Below are 23,141 nucleotides of genomic sequence, written 5' to 3'. Positions count from 1 at the left end.
TTTTCTTAGGCAAGGAATTCTCAATGGTCATTTTGCCAGTTCCTTCCTCAGAAATATAGCCTACCCAGTATGCATTGGCGGTCTCCCATCCAAATAGTAACCTGTGCTGACCCTGCTTAGCTTCCAGGATCAGACAGAATATGGGTATTTAGGTTAAGTAGGGAAATGTAAAGCCTGCAGGAAGAAATCCATTTCCAGATTATGCCTCTGGCAGCAGATTTATCACATGGAAGAAATTGGAAGGTTAATACAGTGTGATCCTGGGTGCAATCATGGGAGTTTACGTTTTTTTGCGAGAGGTTAGCAAACGTAATTGAAGGCAATGATAAGTCAATTTGAACCCAATCCAAGGTTAACCAAGAGATGAGTAAATTCGGGGAAACAGAGTATTTACAAATCCTGCTCCACTCCAAAGTTCTGTTCAATTCGAATTTGCCAGGTCTGGAACGCCTGTCTTGGTCGCCCTTGGATTGCCTTCAAATCAGACTACAATTCCCAAGCTCCTTTGCTGGCTGCAATTTTCTCTCCTGTGTTTCCTGGCTGCTCCCTCTTGGAGCAAAGGGGCCAGAACAGTGAAGTTTGTCTTCAAGTAATTTCCAACGAAAGGTGACCCTAGGGCAACTCTCAGCCTCAGGGGAAGACAGTGGCAAACCTCCTTTGAATACATCTTGCCAAGAAAACCCTTGATAGTGTTGCCTTGGGGTTGCCATAAATTGGAAACAACTTCAAGGCACAACAACAACAACAATACAAATATATCCTGGGCACAGCCAATGGGCTTGCCAGTTCTCTCTAGCCCCCGAGCGCTTTTCATCTGCCCCCCAATACAATTCTTGGACCGAATGACTCCCTACTATAATGAGTCGCAGCTGTATTTTTCCCAAAGATAGAGGTCAAGGCTGATTTAGCCCCTGTGTCCTCAAATGGATTGCAGTAAAGGCTTTGCAGCAAAGATACAGACAAAATGTATATGCAGACAAAATGTATATGAATGCTGACTGTGGTTCTTGTTAAGAATACATGGTCAGACTGGTAGTATAGAAGATTGCACTCATCTCTTACTCTCCAACCTAGGCTTCCTAGAACTGGGAAAAACGAACATTGCAGTCTATGTTGATCAGGGAAAGGCAGGAGAACAAATTGCTTATATTTATCAGAACTTAGAAAGTTGGGTGTTGTTGCTTTTTTAGCCTGACCCAAGTATCCTTATAGATCAGCCTTTCCTTTATGGTCAGATTCCAGAAGGGTAACTGTGTTTCTTTGTTAGAGCCAAAACAACAGAAGAGTTTTTGTAAAAGCAAACACATTTATTGTGGCATGAAGTGGTATCCTTTAGTGGATTGGTTTATTATGCACTGTGAACACAGGGAGAAGGAGGTGGGGTGGAGAAATGTTTTCACAACATGAGGCCAAAAGGCCAAGCAATACAAGAGATGATTATGTTGAGCACAAAAGTGACCCAGTCAAAAAGAGCAGAGTGGGTGGGGCTCACACCCAACTGGTAATGAATTGGAACAGCAAGATGAATAGCGTACACATGAACACCTAAAGGAACAATTAGTTTCTTTGGTGAGATGGTCACTCCCTTCATTTATCAGCCAAAGTCTGATAGTATCAAATCTAAAAGTGATTTCTGAATCAGTAGCTGTACTCACACTGGGGTCTAACTTCTTTTTAAAATATGGCAATTTGCAAGTCAGGTACAATCTCTGTGGGCATCCAGTAACCACTGACCTATCAATGCCTGTGCCACAACTAATTATTTCTTTTTAAGGTGCCACAATAGTCTGTTGTTTAGTCTACACACAGTGGCCAAACAGTAAGGTTGCCTGAAGGGATCTGGGACGGAACTTAACAAATCTCTGTGTAGGATGATGTAAAGCTCCATCAAGTGGGATGAAAGTATCTGGCTTCCCTCAGCTTCCAAACCCCAGCTTTCAGCCACAGCTGTCCCCTTCCAATTACAATCATTTGCCCCACCAGAGAAGAGAAGGGGCGTGCAGGTGCCAATTTTGAAGAAAGTTGGGCACTCCACTGTGCTCCCTGCCCCACCAGGGAAGAAATAACTGTGTTAGGAGGGGATATCTGTGGCTGAATGTTTGGATTTGGAAGATGAGGAATGACAGCTATCATCATCCTACTTGAAGGGGTTTTACAGTACCTGCTCCAAGATCCTTTGAGCATCACAGTTACAACAGCCCTGTTCCAGACCCAACCTGGCATCCCTATGAACAGATTATTTCTTGGAGGGTTTTGGAAGCAGACAAGTTGGGAATGTCTTGGTGTTGATCCGTGACAGCTGGCATCTAGGGATACCCTATCTCTGAGTACAGAAATGTTGATTAAAATTATAATTCTGCTATTTCTAACATTTAACTGTCCAGTACTTTACAAAGTTAGAATGCACCTACTCATAATCAAAGATTTGAAGGCTGGCACACATCTGAGGATCTTGCTGTACCCAGAGAGGTGACAGGGAGAAGCAATTCACAAGAGAAAAGCCTGTCTAGGCTGTTTAAGGCCCATAATATAGATTTTCTACAAACAGAAAGTAAACCAGAAGTAAAACCTAGGGAGTAGAGTCATTTTTAGTTTAAGCACTGCAGAAACTTTAAAAAAAATAGCTTTGGAGACCATTTTAAGGCTGTAGACCACTTTTTGGTTCCCTTTGCATGAGAGCAGAAATGGACAAGTGTTGGGAGTTATGAAGGGCACATTGTATCCCCAAGGACCCTTGGAATGCTGCATGCTCACCACACCAAACACCTCCTTGGGAATGAGAGTGGCAATTTCCCAATGTTTTTGATCCTTTCTGGTTTATTGTAGGCCTGAGACAGGCTGTTTTTCTAATAGAAAGTGATCTGGAAGCCACCTTCCTGTCTATTTCCTGTTGGGGGGGGGAAAGCCTTTCTTGTGCCTGAAGTGGCCCAGAGGCTCCCCAAAACATGGCAAAAGTGCCCCTACACCTGTGTGGTATTCAGGAGCCCTGGGACAATTTTGTTTAAGCCCTCGGTTTCCTGGTAATCTAGCTATGGATGCCATACAGCCAGGCCCACTGACTGTATGTTTCCTCATCTAGTTTGCTAGATCTCAGGGCCTTGCCCTGACTCTCCAGTTCATGTGGATTATTTCCAGGTGGGAGACAAAGGTTCAAATTCTCCAGTTTGGTGGGCTCAGCTTAAATAATAGAAAAAGGGCTGTGTACAAATATCCACCTCAGCTAATAGAACAGCTGCTTGCTACGACGTGCAAGGCTTAATTCATTTGTTGCTGCAACTTACAAAGACTATCGAGGCGGCTATGTATTTACTTAGTTACATTCGTCATTTTTTCCCAATCATTGTGGCCCAACGTTCACACACACACACACACACACATACACACACCACTCTGCTCTACAGCCACCGTCTGGCTAGAAACAAATATGTTAGATTGAATGTTGCTTATCCCATCTCTCTGAGTGAGTGACAAGGAATAATGCTCTCATTTCACCTTGATCTAGGAACATCCCCTTTAAGATTTCTGTCTTAATTTCCAAACAATAAAGAGTGTGTGTGTGTGCACATTCACATGTATGTATATGTGCATACATGTTCATGCATATGTAGTTAGTACATAATAGTTAATGACATCACCAGAGATTGTTCCTAGGTCTTGGGTTTGGATCTGGAAACCTGAGGGTTAAGGTTAGGATACATTTCTGAACTGGCAATCCTATTTCCTCTCCCCTCCATAGAACGAAGAGATGGTGTGGTGTGCACAACAAAAGGAAGCAGTTCCTTCGAAAGTGACTAGAAGGTAAAAATAATAGCGATAGAATAGAAGATCATAGGTTCCTGAAGGCAAGATGAAAACAGAAGAGTAGAGACAGAGGCTGCATCTGCACTGCAGAAATAATCTAGGTTGTCACCGTTTTAATTGCCATGGCTCCATCCTCTGGTTTGTTGTGGCACCAGAGCTCTCTGATAGAGAAGGATAAATTTTTCATAAAACTACAGGTCCCAGAATTTCATAGCATTGAGTCATGGCAGTTAAAACAGTGTCAAACTAGATTATTTCTGCAGTGCAGATGTAGCCAGAGAGAAAGAGACATAGAAAAACCGATGGAAACACTTATGGACCAGACGTTGAAATTGAAATGCTCTTGGACATCTCAGCGGCTTTCGATACCATAGACCATGGTATCCTTCTGGGACGCCTGGCAGAGGTGGGGATCGGGGGCACTGCGCTCCAGTGGTTCCGTTCCTACCTCTCCGGGAGGTCCCAGATGGTGCAGCTGGGAGACGTGTGCACTGATGAGAGACCCCTTAAAACTGGGGTCCCTCAAGGAGCCATTCTGTCTCCCATGCTATTTAACATTTACATGAAACCACTGGGAGAGATCATCCGGAGACATGGGGCGCGGGGTTATCAGTACGCTGATGACACCCAAATCATTTTCTCTATGTCTCCGACTGATGCAGTGACTGGGGATGGCGTCTCTCCTCTCGTGGCCTGTCTAGAGTCAGTAATGGGCTGGATGAGGGAAAACCGACTCAAATTGAATCCAGAGAAAACGGAGGTACTAGTGATAGGTTCTCCTGGTCCAGGAATGGCGGTGGTTCCACCTGTCCTGAACGGGGTCACGCTCCCTGTAAAGGACTCCGTGCGCAGTCTGGGGGTGCTTCTTGACTCGTCGCTTCATCTGACTGCTCAGGTGAATGCGACGGTCAAGAGCACCTGTTATCAGCTTCGGCTGATTCGCCAGCTGTGCCCATACCTGGCCCAGAGGGACCTCTGGTAACTTCGAAACTGGATTTCTGCAATGTACTCTACATGGGGCAACCCTTATACCAAACTCGGAAGCTGCAAATGGTGCAGAACATGGCAGCCCGGCTGGTCACTGGTGCTCCCAGGACCAGCCATATAACACCGGTTTTGAAAGACCTCCATTGGCTGCCCATTCGCTTCCGAGCTCAATATAAGGTGTTGGTAATTACCTATAAAGTCCTAAATGGCTTGGGCCCAGGATACCTAAAGGACCGCCTCTCCCCGTACATTCCGCCTCGCACCCTCAGAACGTCTGGGCAGCAGCTACTGAAGGTGCCTGGGGCTAGGTTAGCCTCCACGACACGGAGGGCATTTTCCACGGCTGCCCCAGCCCTTTGGAACGCGCTGCCCACTGAGCTCCGCTCGTCTACCACCCTGGCCCAATTCAGGAAGGACCTAAAAACCTTCCTGTTCCAACAGGCATTCCCCGAATAAAAATCCTGTGGGCCTCCCTCCTCTTCCGTGGCCAAGAGGTTGGGCTATGGGGCTTTTTTGCTTGTTTATTATGGCTTTTTACTGCTGTTTTAATTGCTGTATCTGTTGTGTTGTGTTTTTAACTTGTTGTAAGCCGCCCTGATCGTGGGAAGGGCGGGATATAAATAAAAATTTTATTATTATTATTTATTAAATAGAAGCTATTAAAGAAAGGACAACAGGAGGTACTGTACAGCAGACATGAAGGTTGTTCTACTGGCCATTGTGACCAGTAGCCAAGCAAAATACTTACATTCTATCAAGTTATTTAGCTTTTTGAAACTGCAGCATCTCTTGGATGCAGTGTCAATTATTTCCACAAGTGATATAACCCCAAAACCAGAGCTTGGAAATAGAAAGTGGTAAGTAATTAGTTAGAAGTTGCAAGCAACTAATTATACAATAAGGGTATAACAAAGTTCCATATGAAAAGTAGCATTCTATTTTGGAACAAAATTTCTTTATTTGCATAGCAAGTAACATTTTCTATCCCTTTTAAAAGTTACCATTAAAGGTCACAGTTAGAGCCACCTGGTTAGGAATGTTTCACCAAATTTCATTTAAAAAAAAAAAAGACAATGGGAAAGTACTGGAAACAACAAGGAATGCAAAAAGGTATCACTTAAAACACTGCTGTTCAATGTAGTGGTCTGTGGACCAGTGCCAGTACCTGAGCCATCTGCTGCTGGTCTCTGGAGAGCATCCCAGAGAGAAGGAAACAATTGTCAATGGGAACAAATATGGGGCCAGTCCAGAGAAAAAAATTGCTCTGCATCAGTTAGCTTAAAAAACACTGTTTTAAATCATAGAATCAGAGAGTTGGAAGAGACCCCAAGGGCCATCCAGTCCAACCCCCTGCTATGCAGGAACTCTCAATCAAAGCATCCCCAACAGATGGCCATCCAGCCTCTGCTTAAAGACCTCTAAGGAAGGAGACTCCACTACACTCCGAGGGAGTTTGTTCCACTGTCAAACAGCCCTTACTGTCAGGATGTTCCTCCTAATGTTGAGGTGGAATCTCTTTTCCTTTAGCTTGCATCCATTGCTCCGGGTCCTAGTCTCTGAAGCAGCAAAAATCAAGCTTGCTTCCTCCTCAGTATGACATCCCTTAAAATATTTAAACAGGGCTATCATATCACCTCTTAACCTTCTCTTCTCCAGGCTAAACATCCCCAGCTTCCTAAGTCGTTTCTCTTAGGGCATGGTTTCCAGACCCTTCACCATTTTAGTTGCCCTCCTTTGGACACGTTCCAGTTTCTCAACATCCTTTTTGAATCATGGTGCCCAGAAGTGGACACAATATTCCAGGTGGGGTCTGACCAAAGCAGAATAGAGTGGCACTATTACTTCCCTTGATCTAAACACTATACTTCTGTTGATGCAGCCTAAAATCGCACTATTATCAAGTAATGCCAAAAAATTATTTTCTGAGTAATGAGAATGAATCACTTTCAAAAAGGGTTTTTCTTTCAGTCACTGGAAATGATCTTGAGTTTAGACAGTGGCTGAGAAATTTCACCATAATCCATTTTCCCCATCCCCCCATCTCTCACTACTGATTTTATAAGCATATATTGTATCGTCTGTTTTTAGACACTGTGGAATGGGGCCAGGAAATTATGCAGGGTACCTCCTGCTTTGTCACCAATATGGCTCCAAGGATCCTGGAAGGGGTTAAAATTGGCCATTAAGAAAATTACACAGCAGCGTAAGACAACCTGTTAAGGGGCCCAGAGTTGGACCTGCAAACAGCAGGGTATCTGTCCATGTCAGGACAAAGGTGAGGCCACAAAGAAGTGTGAGAGGCCCAGGAACTGAACAGCAGGCAGGAGGTGGGGATGTTGAGACGGGTCAGGATTACATGGAATTAGTGCAATTTCTCCTTGGGGCCTATCAGGGGTGTCAAAATGTGCCTAGTAGGCATTTTTATTATATCTATAAAAACCCACACAGTACATGTGACAATGGATCTTCTTCAATCAAAAAAGTGGATGAAAATAACTAATGTTTAGCAAAGTGTGTATGTGTGTGCATACACATGAATATTTGCTTGGTGCTATGCATATGTGCACTGACACACAAACAAGATCACTGTATTTACAGTGTATTGACACGCTATAATTTGGAACAGAAATCCACAGTGATACTATATAAGATGCTAACTAGTCCAAGAGTCACTGCAAAAATAATCCAATTTGAGACCGCTTTAACTGCCATGCTCAGTGTTATGGAATCTTGGAGTTTATAGTTTGTTGTGGCACCAGAGGTCTCTGACAGAGAAGTCTAAATGTCTCATAGCACTACAGTTCCCAGAATTACCTAGCATTGAGCCAGGGCAGTTAAAGTAGTCTCAAATTGGATTATTTCTCCAGTGTGTTTTGGACTAACTGTCTACCAGGAAGGGACCTGTTTTACCATTGGCAACCTGTTGGATTCAGCATATTATCTCTGGAGCTTATTTGCTTATACATCACTGCCTGTACCCCCTTTCCATAACCATAACATTCAGAAGATTGTCTTACATGGTGGTACCTATCTACCTACTATTTTAGGTGTTTATCTTTTAGGTGGCTCCACAGGCTAACAGTTGCTAACCATGCTAACAGATTCTCCCAGCCTCCCTGCAAGTGGCCATGATGGTTGGGGGAATTCTGTGAAGTAATGTCCAAAAAAAAAAATATTACAAACCCCCCCCCCCCCCCCCCCCCCCCCCCCCATTTGCTAAATGGGCACTGCCCTGCCCTTCTGATCTCTCAGGAACTACTTCCTACTAGCTGGGCCACACATCCTTCTCGAGCTCCTTGTTCTCCATTTTTTCCCAATCCATGCAAGGAATTATGGTTTCTCCCAGTTCTATTCAAAGTGGAGGTCCCTAAGGCCCTGCCAGCCCTTGAGCCATAGGCTGCTGGTCCTTGGTGAATTTCTATGGGAGGAAAATGCAATTGTAGCCAGTGGGCAAAACTATGGTACTGAAAAAAAATACTAGTACTATATAATAATGTGGAAAATATGGTATTTTGGACTGTCTGTTTAGGCATAAATGGGGGGGGGGATAATTTTCGGTCCTCCACTTCAGTTAGCCTGACAAGTACTGGGTTATCCTGTTTCTCTGGGCCCAAACAGACAGGCCAAAATAAAGCTGCTTCAGGTCACTTTGGAGGTATGCTGTTTAAATGATACACGCATCTTAAGAGGCCAGAAGCTGTGCCAAAGTTGCACTCCAGTCCTTAGGACTGGAGCATGGCTGTGGCATGGCTTCCAACCTCTTAGGACGCATGCATCATTTAAACAGCATACCTCCAAAGTGACCTGAAGCAGCTTTATTTTGGCCTGTCTGTTCAGGCCCTCTGGGATGGGAGTGTTTGAGGGAAGGCATATAGAAAAGACTGTAGCAACCTCTTTGCCATTGTGCCGAGATCATTTTTTTCTCTTCGCTCCTCCTCCCCCTCTTTCCCAGTTTTCTCCTGGCTTATAGTAGTGCAATTAGACTCTCTCTTTCATCACCCATGGAGTCTGCAGAGTTCAGGGAACTGTCTGGAGCTGACATGCTAAGAAGATTATTCTCGAGGTCTCAGTGAAACTTAAAACCTTATTGCCAAGCTTGGCTGGTAGACAATTAACCCACTGTTTCCTTTCTATTATAAAGAAGAACAAGAACCATCACAATTTAGTCATGTGTGGGCAAGAGGACAAAGTGAAAGCCTGCCCTTAGGTAAGATAAGGCTAAGTGCAGTCCATTTTGGTGCATTAGTTAAAAACTGACCAATAACAATTATTAGTGTTGGATTTGGGTGGCATCCCCCATGAGACATGACACTTAATGGCTGACTTTGGAGACCGTTGCACTCTCCCAAACTAACCTACTTCACAGAGTTACTGTGAAGGTAAAGGAGGGAAGAGAAGGAACATCTGCCCTCTCATCCACACACCAGGGATGTAGCTAGGATTTTAGGAAGGAATGGGGGGGCGTCCAGACTAAGTGCCACCATTATACTGGGGCTTGGGTGTGGCGGCGCAGCAGCACACACCATTCATTTTTCTAATGGAAGGGGGGGATCCGGACCCCAAGAACCCCCCCCCCCCTTGGCTACGTCCCTGTACACACTTCCTAAAAGCGATGCCCACCAAGTGCCTGGGCTTACTGAAGGAAATGCAGGATATAAAATTATGTAATTAATAAAGTCCCCCACGTGTCAGCTAGGACATAATACAATCTGTCAGGTTCTCCATTGAAATAAGCTGGTGGTTCAGCTTACCAAGGCTTGTGTAGTAGAACTTTTCTATGGTTTCTTTTCTAGGTTAGACGTAGGCTGGGCAGGCAGCTTTTAGGTCTTTCGCCATAGGTAGCAAAATAGTGCTGTTGCCTGGTCTAGGGGAATTAAGTAGTTTTCTGTGAAAAGAGCTCACTCCTTGCTTATGCTTCTCTTTGACTGCAAGCAAAGTGTGCAACATCCCACTATTTTGTTGTCAGGGTGTGTGGGGGGTGGGGAGGGAATGCTGTGCTTCAGCAAATGTGGATTGCCACATCCTGGCAAAAATATGGACTTAATGGCTTGCCAATAAATATGTGGAAGTCTGTGATCTTAAAGACATGCTTGTGTATTAGGAAGTACAGTACAGTACAGCATTCTTTCTTATAGCAACGGGTGAGCAGATATACATGAACAAAAATGAAAGCAACTGAAAAAAGGGTTCTGCTTTGTCTTCTCAGGAAAGTCTGCATTCATCAGACTGGAACCTGCACCTATCCAGCTTTCCAAGGGCTACAGGCACAAGCCTTTCTTGTCAGTACTGTAAAAAAGGCAAGAGCAATTGTGTCATCCTTGGCTCACAACCCAGTGCCAGTTCTTGCCAGTCACATCTGATTGATTGGTTGGTTGGGAAAGAAAGAGTTGGTGGCACAGTTGCCAAGGCTCCTGAGTTGGTATTCTGTGCCAATATGCACAGAATGTGTAGAGGATTTCACAGTCTGCTAAACAAAAATTAGTTCGAGCTTTAGTTTTGAAACAAGCTGAACTAGTTAAAAAAAACAGAGAAGGAGAGAGAGAAAGGGCATAGCTTACTTCTAGAAAAAGTACAGAACAGAGTAACCAAAAATGATGGGGTGGGGACAGGGATTGGGGCATCTTCCCTATGTGGAAGGCTGAGATGTTTGACTTGTTTTAATCTGAAAAGGAACAAAAACTAAGAAAAGGAATTTAAAAAAAGATTGTGAATGGTATAGAAAAGAGGAATATAGATAATTTTTTTATTCATCTCTCAAAACAGTAGAATTTAGGATCACCCGATGGCATCAATTTTCATTAAATTTGAAATTGTCAAATGGCAATACCATTTCACATAATGCAAAATTAATTTGTGCTACAGATTTGAGTGGTGTCTTTAAAAGGGGGTTTAACAAATTAGCAGAGAGTAAGTTAATTATAGCAAAGCATGGAACATGAATTTTAGAAGTGTGAATATAATGACATTCTGATGCTGTTCATAACTGAGCACTGAGAGGATGATGCTGAAAGTCCCAGAGCATCATCATACTTCTTCTCAGTAATGAATGGCTTCAATATGCCATTTATATTCACGCTTTTTAAAATATAATGTAAATTTTGTGACCATTGCAACATGGAACCTCCATGTTCAGGTGAAGCTTGTTACTAAATGTTAGTAGCTGGGGTGGTGTGGTGCAAGAAGCATGGAGAGGCTATTGCTTTCATGTTTTGCCTACAAAATTCCCAGAGGCATCAGACCAACTGCTGTTAGAAACAAGATGCTAGAACTTGGTTTGATTCAGCTGTGTTTTCGTTATTGCTCACGTACTGCTTCATGACCAAAGTGTTTTATGGTCAGTAACCTCACATCCTCATCCCTTGAGTGCACCCGTTTATGAAGAAAGAATGCAGACTAAGAGAGAGTATGACTGCACCAAGGTTACACAGTTTGCCCTTAGCAGATGTGTGGATAAAAACCAAGTTCAAATGCCTGTCCACAGGATCACAGTCCATTGTATGAATCAATTGCTAGAAAGCTGATGCTCTGGAATGATCATAATAACCCTCCTTCCCTTCCTCCATATATGTGCATGCATGTATACATGCAATAATAGTAAACTCATTTCTTCAAAGGCCTCTGCTGATGTAGACTGCAGATGCAATCCTTGTATAAAGTAATTAACAGCGAGCACAAAGCAAACCAAAGTTTGCAGAAATATTGTTGTGTGCCTTTTTCAAGTCTTTTCTTACTTATGGCAACCCTAAGCGAACCTGTCGTGGTTTTCTGGAGCTGAGAGGGTGTGACTCAACCAAGGTCACCCAGTGGGTTTCCATGACTGAGCAGGGAACCAAACCCTGGTCTCCAGGGTCATAGCCCAATGCTCAAATCACTACACCATGCTGGCTCTCTACAGAAATATGACTCCAAACATTTAAAACCTCAAGAGGGGGCATCCGCAAAGACTGAGCATGGTTAGTTGCCACAAAATAATTTGTGTCTTTTGACTGGGGGGTAGGGATAACTGGCAGAGAGAGGAAATGGAATTGAGTATCCTGGAATAAGGTATGACTTGCTGGCAAAAAATGTCAATGGGAGCACTTCTCACTGCAACATTTTATTAAAGGTCCCATTAATAGTGGATCCTTCAAGTGCCAATTCTCAACAAACAGCATCATTTATACACAAGAAGAAGGTATCAGCAGGTTTGATGAAACCTCAAGATTTGCAATGTAGAAAAAGATGGGGGGGGGGGTTTGATTGAATGAATGAATGAATCTCGCTCATCAAAACAAGCCAGTGAGCACCGAACATGCTGAGCAGCTATGGAAGGGTTCAAAAAGGAAAATCAGCAGGAGAGGAAATAAAATGGAACATCCTAGGATAGCACTCTAATAGTAGGATCCCATGTTGCAACTCTTTTCACTTGCTTACATTCTAATTGATAGTTTAGCTTAATCATTGATTTCTAGGTGGCTATAGGCAAGTCGTTCCATCTTAGCCTGAACTACACTCTACAGAGTTAACAATGAAACTGGCCTACCATACCGAGTTGCTTTGGAAATTAGGGAGATACTATATGTTTAGTCAAAATACTGGATACATTCTAAGCATCCTTATAACTCAGTTGATAATCGGCTAACTTATGGATTGATGTTGTTGTGTGCCTTCAAGTTGTTTCTGATGATGCAAAGGCAAATCTATCATGTGTTTTCTTGGCAAGATTTGTCTAGACAGGGTTTGTCTTTGCCTTCCTCTGAGGCTGGTATTTACCTGTTAGTACAGGAATGAGCAATGTGGTCTATGAAGTGATTTCATCTGGTATTTGGTGGACTAAGTATAATAAGGCATCCTAAATATATGGACCAAAGTTGGAGCCGGATCTGAGAGAGAAGGAAAGGAGAGAATTGGGGAGGATGTATCAATGTGTGGTGTAGTGGTTAGAATGTTGAACTAAGAATTGGGAGATACAGATACTGTTCCACACTGAACCCATGCAGATTGGGCCAGTCATTCATAACTGACCTACCTCATAGGATTGTTGTGAGAATAAAATAGGAAGGAGAAAAGCCATGTTATACTTGGGTTCAGGGAAAGCAAAAGACATGTAACTAAAGATGATCGTGGTGGTGGTGATTATGTTTCTCTCATGATGTTTTACATGCGGTTTCTTGTTCTTGCCCATATATGAGTGTGTGTTTGGGACCACTCCATGGCTCTCTTGAGCACTCAAATAAATTTATGTAGCAGCAATGGATTTACTGTAAAAAGGAGGGTCAGACTGAGTAGTAAAATATACATCTAGCCACATAACACTTTCTAGAGAACAATGTTTCATAGAGGGGGGAAACCACAAACACAGTTATCTATCCCTGCATTATTTCATTCCTCGGTGAACCAGTATGAATCTATAAATGCTAGTGAAAGTAGGTACTGTAGTTTGTTTGCCATTTCTTAACAGGACTAAAAGTCTATGTATTCACAGGAAGTACTTCCCTTTAAGGAAGAACATAGGGAAAAAGGAGAACCAAAGTCCAGTGCTCTCATATAAAGATTTATTCTTATTATGAGTAGATAGCTACCCATAATAATATAAAATTTTCACTTGACAGTATCGAACCTTGGTTCTCCTTTTTTTTTTCCTGCAAATATCATGTGCTGTTATCACCTTCTGTGACTTCATGAATGGAAATCAAAATGCCCTCTTATAGCTGGAGCATCCAGTATTATAGTGTAACCAGAGCTTGTATGGTCAAAGCACCAAGATCTTTTGAGTTATCTTCCACCACACACTTGCAAGCTTCCCTGTTCCCCCTGAGCTTATCTGTAATCCTCATAGAAACTGGCACTTGCAAAAGAGGTGTGTAGATTATTATATTTTTAACAATAATTATTGTTGCACACTATCCTAATTGCAATACAGAGTATTCTAGGATCTACAGAACTCATTAGTTTACAAAAGAGCTGCTCTCGTTAAGAGAGAACCTTTCATGGAACAGATTTGTTGTTTATGTCAGTGCAACGCCTTGCATTTTTGGACTCTTCTTCAAAATGTTGCTGTCAAGGGGATGAGGACCTGCAAGTTGTCATGTATTAATACATCTGGGGTGAGGTTCCCAGTATTTATCTGTCCTCTCAGATCAAGGCCCTGATCCCTCACTGCAGTAGAATGAGGGGACTGAATGAATTGTATTACTTCAGAATGCAGGTAAGAAAATATTGCTCTTGAATGTCCCTGATGTGTAAAAATAAAACAACATTTCTCTACCTACAGGGTGCTTTTAGTTCAGATTAACATTCAAAAGTGGGAATTCCCTCACTATCAGTCTGAAATGGTTCTGTCTGTGGTGCCTATTCTACAGCATGTGCAGTCTAGACCAATACCTGAATCCTTTCACTCATTGTTCAATGCTTCCTGCCCCCACCCCATGAACGGCAAGGTTTCTGATTACTTGTTGACAGGCATTCAATACAGTGCCACAGATGGAGACCCTCCAACATCTGGCTCTCCAAATCCATCAATTTCCCCCACCCCTTCTGATTTGCCTCCCTTGGTTAATGTTCCTTCCTGAGACTTCATAATCCAGGTCAGGAGGCTGTGTTGGAGGAAGAAGTATTTTAATTGGATGCTCTCCTGCCATAGGCGGAGTTCCCACTGGGTTTCTTAGTGTCACCAGAGATTCCAGCTGACCTAAATCCTTTCGGATATAAAACGAGTCTGAGAAAGAGATTTGAGGAAGGCTTAATTTCCAAAAGGAGAGGGGGCTTGAAGCTCAAACCAGCCTGTCAGTCCTCCTCTCCTGACATAACTTGAAAGATCTGCACCCATTCTCAATAACATTTGTGAATTTGTCATGCTTACCCATTTGTGATGTGAGGGATAATTTACCCATTCTCCAAAGTGCTCTATACATGATTGTTTCACTCTCCTCGGAACACAAATGGACTACTTTCCACAGCTCAAGTTAAGCCCTGGAGTCCCCCCCCAACTATCCATTTTCACATATAAGATTGCAAGAATTGGTTGGCTAAATTGGACCCAAAGCTCCTTTAGTCTAACATTTTGTTCTCAGCAGTAGCCGGACAGGTGCACCCAGAAAGGTAGATCCAGTTAGGCTGGGGTTTGGAACCCAAAAGACCTTGCTAATTCTGATGGATAGCTCCTGGCCCTCTGATATTCAGTGAAAGAGGCTGGGAGAGTGTAACTCTATTGTGTCTGTGCCTGTGGGGGAGTATGCTTCACAGTCTAGAGGGTAATGGCATTTTTACATCCCTCTGGCACTTTAGAGAGCAACCGTATCCCAACATGGCTACCATTTTGGCTTTCAGAAGTAATATTACACTGCTTGTTGTTGTTGGGTGGTGAGCCTTTGAACATGCACTTTAACCCCAAAATAGATTATCCTAAGTGTTCTATTTGGTCCTCCCCTCCAAATATACTTTGGGGCTGAAAAACCATGTGGTTTTGGGACAGAAAATCTAGGACATGTTGGGGGCTTTTGGAGGCCCAGTCTGGATCCAAAAATCACCCAAAGGGATATGCATGGCCTGTGAGATGTGTGATTTCTATCCCTCCCTCCTGTTTTTATTTCACTTCACTGTGTTTTTGATAATCACTTGATCAGTTGCTTGAAATCTCTGCCAGTAGGGGTTGAGGCCCATGATGATATGGTGATATTGCTTATACAGTATATGTGGGGTTAGTTTCAGATGGTAATACAGTGGATCCTTGTTATACGCTGGGGTTTGGTTCCAAGATCCCACGTGTATAACAAAATCCGTGTATGCTCAAGTCCCATTAAATATAATGACATAGCAAAATGGTGTCCCTTATAAAAATGGAAAATCAAGGTAAATTTATACTTTTTTGGAACATTTTCAAACCGTGTATGCTTGAATCCGTGTATAAAAAATCCATGTATAAGAAGGGCCGACTGTATAGGGAAATTCTGCTAGACCCCCTGGCAAGTAAGCTAAGGTGTCCCATAGGGTGCCATCTTGTTTGCCCACCCTCTGCTCTTTAACACTCATGTTAAGTTGCTGGGTAAGATCATCAGGAAAATTGAAGTGCAGTGTTGCCAGTTACTGATGATACCCAGTTCTGTTTATGTGTGTCATCTCTATTGGATGAGACTGATGAAGAGGCACTGAACCACTTCCTGGACTCAGTAATGGGACAGATGAAGGGCAATAAACTGATGTTGATTGTGTGGAAGCTTTGTGGGTGGGTGGGTGATTCCTGGGCCCAAGAAGTTAGAATTCACTCTGTTCTGGATGGAATCACACTTCCCCTGAAGGGCTAGGCATGGAACTTGGAGGTTGCTCCTTTATCCAACTATGTTCCTAGAGCTTCAATGGCTCAGAGCCCTTTTTATCAGTGCTCACTGATTTACCAGTTGTAGCTTTTGGAGTAAGACAAGATAGCATCTGCCCCTTCTTCCATTTTATGCACAGAGGCCAACTGGAGTGGGAACTAAATTTTATTTTAATGCAAGCAATGGGATACCGTTCTCCACATGTGAAGGAATCAGTCTGGTTTAGATGATGCAGGACATGTTTTGTGGCACAGTAGAGATGAATGTCTTGGGGACTCCGAGGAGCATGGCTTGTGGGAGAGGAAAAGTCACCATTGCTCTCCCTCAGAATCTGCTGCCTGAGGCACTTACATCACTCTCTCAATTGTCCCAATTGTTCTTCATTTTGCCAGCCTGTTTTAAGGTGAAGAGGCTATTTTATTGTCGCTCTGGGTTGTTGGAAGCTTTTACTGATCTATGGCAGGTCACCAATGAACTGCCATTATGATCCTAGTAGATCTGCCTTCTGCCTACACTTGATATGTGGCATGGGGGGATGTTGTTTGCAATCTTAGGAGAATAAATGGGCAGCATTCAGAGTTACTGGCAACTTCAAAGAGCAGCAGGTAACTCTTGTTTTCATGATACTTTGCATCAGTGTCCCTGGGAGCTGTAGAAATAAATTGGCTCCACTTACTGCACAGCTGTAGGCTTCACTGGCAGGTCCTTTCCCTCTGTGACATTCCCTTCCAGCACTGGCATCTTATCTTGCTCCTCTTCCACCACAGCTGCAACCAATCTCAAGGAGGGTGGTTGTAGCTTCTGCTGGAAATGGGGGAGATGAAGCTGTAGAGCCTCAAGCCCAGCAACAAGACTGAAAGCCATCTTTGCTTGCCTTTGTCCTTTAGCCACCGCCTTCAGATAAAGTTGCCTCCTGCTTTAATATGAAGGAGGCTGGCAGCAGTTCTTGAGTGCACACCAAGAGAATCAGATCCTGCTGTTCTGCGTGTTACCTGCACAGCCTGCTCACTTAAACTCTGGGATATATAATCCTGTTGTTGTCGTTGTGTGCTTCTAAGTTATTTTTTACTTACGTCAACCCTAAGGTGAAGCTATCATAGGGTTTTCTTGGCAAGTTTCTTCATAGAAAGTTTGTCATTGCCATCTTCTCATGCTGAGAGAATGTGATTTGCCCAAAGTCACCCAGTGGGTTTTTATGATTGAGTGAGGAATCAAACTCTGATCTCCAGAGTTGTCCAATGCTGAAACCACTACACCACACTGGATTAAAGTCCAACTGAGGATGGTTTGTGGTGATGGTGATGACCTGAAGGTGGATCTTGTTTCCTTAAGTACATCTCTTTACCTGTCAAACCACTGTTGTTCTGTTGGGATGGAAAGAACAAGTCCCCAGTCTGATCAAAAAACATTTACCTGTGGACAGTAAAGAATAATATGGATGGAACAAGACTGGGACTTAATTTTAACTGAGCTGGCAAACATCTTGTGTTACTATATCACTTCATAGAAATGTGGGTATGGCTTGCACAGTTGGGATTGTTTCTCCATACAAGAACTCTCCCCATATAGAAAGCATGTATTTGAGGGAAAGCTAACCCTTCTCTTTGACTGTCTTTCTTTGGAGGCTTTGTCTGCATGGGCCAAATAAACTGTCTTGACCCATCCTTTCACCAGGGAGTGTGGACAACGCAGAGCTGAATGCATGAGTCAAGCGAAAAGTTCAGATGACATCTGGCCTGTTCAGTGCCAAATATGGGATATACCCCTCTTGTGAATGGAGTAAAAAACCCACAAAATCTCCCTGTTTCCTTTGAGTCTTCATGGGAGATCCAGATTCCCCCATTGCAACAATACATGAATATTTAAAACATGTCCTGCTGTGCCACCCACCACTGCCACTGCATATCTCTCATTCTGAGGTTGGAATGAGGCACCCAGCTTCGATCACATGGTTACTTCTGACCTCAGAGCAAAGTTACAGGTGGCGGTGGGTGGCACAGCAGGAGGGCCTGAGGTAACAGGGGATCATTGGTCAGGGCAGCTTTGGGGCCAGGATACTCCAGGCTACCTCCTGTGGCCAGAACAGGCAGGAATGGAGATCTTCAAACATAGATTGGATAAGCATCTTTCAGGAGTGTTTCAGTTGTGTATGGCAGCGGTCTGGACTAGATAGCTCTTGTGGCTTCTTCCAACTATGTGACTCTAAGGTCCTTTGATGTGCTACTTTTCTGCATGGAGATATTGTCTATCTAATGTATGCATTTACAGGGATGAACATTTAGTCATCTTACACATGTGCTTACAACACCTTGAAGTTCCTAAAGTGATACAGCCTGCACAAAGCATGAAAATATTTATTTTGGCTAGGAGATGTCAGAAGCTGTAGTCTTAAAAAGGAAAGTAATGTTCCCAATCCTTTAGCCTGCAGATTGAACCACTTCAGTGAGAAGTAGGCCTTGACAATATCCATTGTTTGAGCTGCTTAGGGAACAGAAGTCTGGAAGGCACAGGTTTCCTAAACTTGAAGAGCAGTTGGGTTGTTTTTCCCCCCCAACAAGGATAGACTGCTACAGAACTAATCTCTAAGCAAGCTACTGCTCTTCTCCCTGCCACATCTTGCTTTTGTTAGTTGTTCCACTGCATCCCTTTTGTCTTATTCTGTATGGGGAGGACTCTCATGGGGACTTTATTGTTTATTGTTCTCCCCCCCTCCTCCCACTATCAGTAGTCCTTGTCTAATCCATGGCACGGCTGCCAGTGGTTTTTCCTGCTCCCTCCCACCTCCAACTGCATCCTGCTTCCTCGCATCTTTCCATATCAGTTATTCCTTGTAGCAGCTCCTCTCAGCATCTAGAAGACAGGAGGTGCTCCACTGCTTCACAGGGAAAAGCTTGCCAGAACTGGAACTTGCTAGGTGGAGACTGTGATTAAGGTACCATTTTGCCAGATATGTGGTGTCTGTGTCTTTCTGTCTCATCTCTCACAGATTGTTTGCTCTCTGAATACTGCTGATCTGGTGACTGGAGAGATAGGAAAACAGTGTCTGAAGACACAAGGAAGAAGACAAAACAGCTCCATCCAGTTTTGGAGGAAGTGTTTCTAAGGGCTGAAATCTCAAAAGATCAGGAAACTGGCAGTGACCAGAGGTTTTATGCTGCCGTTAAAATCATTCTCGTTGCTATCAGTTCCCCAGCTGTTTGGCCATAAGCCTACTGGTCAAGTGTCAAGGGCTGACAGCTGGACCAGACTAATGCCATTCCTTCTTATGCATCAATGCTTAAGACCAGGACAGTTTCAGCAATTGCACAGTAGGTGTGTTACCCAGGTGCAAATCAGATCAAAAGAAAGAAGCAACCCAAGAACAGAGCTTGGAAAAGCTAGGGGGTGATTTTGTACTTGAAAGTTCTGGAAGTTGCAATCCATAAAGCCAACTTTTCCAGGTTCTGTATAGAGGAATGGAGAAATTGGTTCTGCTAGGCCTGCGCAAGAAAGTCATGACTTGAAGGCAGGAGAGGTGACTGACAGAAAAAGTGTGTAGAGAGCTCCTGCTTCTGGCCAATTAGAATACAAGGCCAGGAGCCAAACCGGGAAGAGAAGTAAGTTGTGCCAACAGAAAACATGGGGAAACAAATCAGGTTTTCCCATGGGAGGTGAACAGCTGAAAGGTCTGTCTCTAGAGATTACTAGAATTCAGTTCCCACAAAAGGGGCAGGGAGGAGACGCGCCCTAAGAGTGTTGCCCAGTTTGTTTCATTACATTGGCTGCATTTGTTTGAACTTAAATTGAAATGCCTGAACTTCTCCCCCAGTAATCCAGGCAAACATCTGGGTCCCTCCACTTAACTGCTGTCTATTTGAAATTTTAATGAATTTTCCAGATTCATTTTCTGCATCTAGGTTTTTGCCTGGCACTTAATAACACGATTATTTACTTCTTCACCTTTTGGCCTGACAGATTAAAATGATGGCCTTTGATGTGGATTCTGGCCTATTCTGTCACTCCCCCCACCCCTAGCTCACCTATGACTCCGTGTCATAAGCGGGTTCCAGAATATATTAGCAAGGAGAAGAGTTGGCAAGAGAAAGGAAATTCTCTGGTCTTCTCTTTTAGAGGTGTGGTGAGGTCAGCTTGCTGGCTGAACCTGCTTGGGCTATGGATCATTTTTATTTATTTATGTTTTGCCTTTCTCATGAGGGTTTCACATAGTTGGCTGCTCTTATATGGCTCCTTCCCTTTTCTGCCTCCCTGTCACTTAGAAGATGCCAAAACTCAGAAGGATAGTCACATTCCCCCTCTCCCGTGTCCATAAATCAGAAAGGCTTAACATTTAAAATCCCAGGAGTTGTATACTCAGATATAGCACAGGCCTCCCACTTTGGCTTTTTACCCTCCTCTCTTCCATGTACCACTAGCACATCTGGAATGGATTGGTAGGTTCCCAGCTGTTACACAGTTTTGGCATAGATATAAAAAAGGAAATAGAGAAGATTTTTATCCGGGTATCAATACTTTAGCACCAATCTTATATAGATTAGCTAGTTTCTCAAGAAGGAGGCTTATCCTCTGCAAGTCTATCTCATCTAGATAAATTGTAATAATATGGGTACTTACTTTTTTTCTCAGCTCCCAAAAAACCCCACCCAGTCTGTCTGTCTGGCTAGGAGATTTAAGGTGTTGTACTCCAAAAACCTCACTTTTTCACTCAATCTCGGAGATTTCTTTAGAGTTGCTGCTTATGCAGGGCTGTTTCTTGTTATTACTGCTGGTTTGTTTGATTTGGGGTAATTTGAAGTAATTTGGGCTTTATTATAGTTTATTTTGAGGATATGCATCCTAAAGAGAAGGGTGTTAAAAAGAAAGTGTGTGTGTGTGTGTGTGTGTGTGAGTGAGTGAATGAATGAATGAATGTTAGTCTGCAGGGGGAGAAAGCAATTAGCGATTAAAGAGCCATCTTCAATTATTTTAGAGAAATGCTGTAGCAAATGTTCTCTGCTCCTCCAGAAGGTAGCACCCTAACCAGTAAAAGAATGGGGCTTTTGACTAAGTGCACTTGATGATATAAGTTGTGAAGTGGACTATGTCAGAAGGTGATGGACTCTCCTTTGTAGAGGTTTTTAGCAGCTGGATGGCTACCACATATGAGAGATATGGTAGCAGATTTCCTGGGTAGACATGAGGTTGAGCAGAAGTTGTCTTTCTCCCTTTTTCTTTACTGAAATTCTTGCTCCCTAAAGAAGCTTTGTATGGCCGTGGGGTAGGAGCAATCCCACTCTTCTTAGGTGGCACATTTTGTGGCATGTCTCCACTTGTATCATGTACTCTCTATGCATGCATTAAAATGGCAGAAGATGACCACTTCAGGGACAACAGAGGTGCCTGGGAATGCAGATCATTCCCTCTCAGCAAATGGATCTACAGGGCTGTTGGGGCCTGGTGGTATCATGTTTTTAAAAAATGGTTAAATCTACATGTCATAGGTGTAATTTGTCTAGGATGATTTCAATAAACATTTTTTCTATCTTTCTCCTTGTGCCCTTTGTTCATTACAGCAGAGTTCAACCAACCACCACGAGAGCAGTAAAGAAACAACGGAGGTCGTCAGGTCAGAGGTAAAAGGCAAAAAGTCTTCAAACCATGGCACAAGCCACAAAGCCAAGAAGTCAGGAATTGGGAAAAGCTCGACAGGTTTTGGATCATCCTCTTCCAGTGGGACATTTCCACCTACAGGTGAATAATTGGAAGGAGCTAGGAGAGCTGCTGGAGTCAGACCGATAGTGAGCAGTTGACCAGATCCACTGCTTTTAAAGTGTCTGAGTCTGTTTTAGAAAAGCTAAATCTCTAACCTTCATGGTTGAACAGAAAAGCTCTGTTTTTTGGGAGGCTACAGTGCATTATATTGTTCCTTACCCTTTTGTGAAACTGTTTTTTATCACCTTGCCTCACTACCCATGGACCCCAAATCATTTGACACAGGAGATAGGCTTCAGAAAATGTGGGCAATTCTAGCTGAACCCCCAGATGCTGGTGTGGATGAGGTGGAGCTGATCAGTGGCTAGAGGTCAGGCTTCTATAGCTTGCATAGCTTAACACTTATCACCCATGATTAGAAACTCTGAATTCAAACTCAAATTCAAGCAGTCCATAAAACATGCAAGCAAGCAAGCAACCATAGATCTATCATACTTCATCTCAATACCTGCTAGAAATTTCAGGATATCCCTTGATTCCCTTCCAGGTACTTCATGCAGCTCCTTGCCCTTCTCGCAGGACTTTGTAAACTTTCCGAAGCTCGAGCAGCAGCAGCCACCATCAGAGGACGAGAAATACCGCAAACCTGTGTCTTCCTCCTCCTCATCTGCACATTGCTCTCCATTGTATGAAGGGCAGAAGAGTGACATCTTTGAGCAGAAGGTGATCTTCTCGGGCTTTGGCTCCATCATGCGCTTCTCCACCTCAGCAGTCAGCCAGCAGAGAGGCCGTGACACTTCACCTGTGGACTACAAGGCCTCCAACTCTCTTGGAGGCCCAGCCGGAGGGAGTAGTGGCAGCAGCGGCACTAGTGGGAGTGGGAGTGTTGGTGGCACCAGCAGCCACAAGAGAATGCCATCCCTCAATGTGGAAGAGGGGGAAGTCCTGAAAGAAAAAAAGCACAAAGCCAACAAGAAGAGCAAGCATGGACCAGGGAGGCCAAAGGGCAGCAAAAACAAGGAAGTCCTGGGAGCCCAGCTGGTTGGGTCCACAGCTACCTCCGCTTCACCTTTCTCTGGGGGGTCCCTGGTCAGCTCCAGCATTGGTGGATCCTCACGAGCTTTCAGCCACGCTGCAACTCTTCCAAGCCTCAGTCTGGAATCCCCACTCCTGGGATCAGGTAAGTAGCACATATCTGTGCCCAGGAGTTTCGTATTCTAAGTGTCCTGGAGCATGATGAAGCATATCCAGTGTCCTCTGAATCTCAGATTGTTGTTTTTTTCAAGTAACAATGGATGCAAGCATAGCATTTTTAGTAGTTAACAGTGCATTCTTCATAAATCTTGGAAAAGTTATGTTTAGGGTTCCCAA

At 43.6% G+C, this 23,141-nt stretch overlaps 1 protein-coding gene across 4 annotated transcripts in view; it reads left to right on the top strand.

Moving 5' to 3' along the window:
* Positions 1-23,141, top strand: part of MLLT6 (MLLT6, PHD finger containing) — a 111,042-nt gene that overhangs the window by 60,595 nt on the left and 27,306 nt on the right. For 3 of the 4 annotated variants that reach the window (XM_042475895.1, XM_042475897.1, XM_042475894.1), the window contains exons 9-10: positions 21,632-21,809; positions 22,318-22,950. In XM_042475895.1, coding sequence (XP_042331829.1) covers positions 21,632-21,809; positions 22,318-22,950 — 811 coding nt within the window. The remainder of the gene's footprint in view (positions 1-21,631; positions 21,810-22,317; positions 22,951-23,141) is intronic. The other variant, XM_042475896.1, reaches the window with a different exon arrangement.

Source organism: Sceloporus undulatus, chromosome 6 (assembly GCF_019175285.1).
Source record: "Sceloporus undulatus isolate JIND9_A2432 ecotype Alabama chromosome 6, SceUnd_v1.1, whole genome shotgun sequence".
Taxonomy (NCBI): domain Eukaryota; kingdom Metazoa; phylum Chordata; class Lepidosauria; order Squamata; family Phrynosomatidae; genus Sceloporus; species Sceloporus undulatus.
This window is presented reverse-complemented; position numbering and strand designations above follow the sequence as displayed.